This window comes from Nicotiana attenuata, unplaced genomic scaffold (genome assembly GCF_001879085.1).
Source record: "Nicotiana attenuata strain UT unplaced genomic scaffold, NIATTr2, whole genome shotgun sequence".
NCBI lineage: Eukaryota > Viridiplantae > Streptophyta > Magnoliopsida > Solanales > Solanaceae > Nicotiana > Nicotiana attenuata.
The window spans coordinates 3,689-4,510 of NW_017677534.1; the positions used below are offsets into that span (position 1 = coordinate 3,689).

The 822-nt window shown below is 37.7% G+C and overlaps 1 protein-coding gene across 1 annotated transcript; it reads left to right on the forward strand.

Annotated features, from left to right (window-relative positions):
* The first annotated feature begins 12 nt into the window (after positions 1-12).
* Positions 13-587, forward strand: LOC109221435. Its single transcript, XM_019385922.1, has one exon. The coding sequence runs from the start codon at positions 22-24 to the stop codon at positions 418-420; it is 399 nt and encodes a 132-aa protein (XP_019241467.1). The 5' UTR covers positions 13-21; the 3' UTR covers positions 421-587.
* Positions 588-822: the final 235 nt, after the last annotated feature.

Consider the following 822-nt stretch of genomic DNA (forward strand, 5'->3'; position numbering starts at 1 on the left):
GGTCTTATTTCCTCGGATCTCATGGACATTTTTTATTCATCTTTTTCAGTTAACGTTGGGTGTAGTGGATACCCGATAAGCAACACAGTGAATGGACACCCATCTGCTGCAATTCGCCCCACCAAAAGAGTCCGGGATGCTGAACCAAACTATAGCCAGCAAAAGCTTAAGATATCCTTGAATAACAACTTTTGTCAGAATGAAGTGGATCAAGCTGGAAGCATTTTGAATCCAAATACTGTATCAACTGGACTCAGACTTTCTTATGAGGAAAAAGAACGTAATTCCTCAGTCACTTCTGCTCCTGAGAACATGAAAGCAGCCCTTCCTGCTTTTCTTCCGATAGACAGTGGTTTTAAATGTGAGATTGACAGGCAAAGAGAAGAATTTGATCGGTACATAAAAGTGCAGGTAATGTAATTATTTTTTTGAGAAAGCGTGATGTAGTTATTAACTTTATCTGAAATTTGGCATGTTAAATTTTTTATTGATCTGGATTAAGTTACACAACTGTATGAAAAAGGAATACGTTTCTGTACTATCCATTCTTGATATCTATGTCTACCTACTGATAAAGGCTTTCGCATGCATCTAGTCATCACTATGTATCTTTTGATTGGCCGGGATTTTACTTCTAAAAATTGTTGATTCTATGAGTAAGAGCATCTCCATGTATGCATTGCCACAAGGTTGGTGTTTCTATTTTATTTCTGAGAATTGGGCAAACATCCCCGTTTCTCTGAACCTTTGTCTTTCCCATGAAATTAACAAGTCATTCCACCGATGAAACTTTCGGTGACTCCATATATCCCACTTTACATC

What these genes read in the sequence shown, in the direction of transcription:
- LOC109221435 (XM_019385922.1), top strand. Translation starts at nt 22, where the DNA reads ATGGACATTTTTTATTCATCTTTTTCAGTTAACGTTGGGTGTAGTGGA.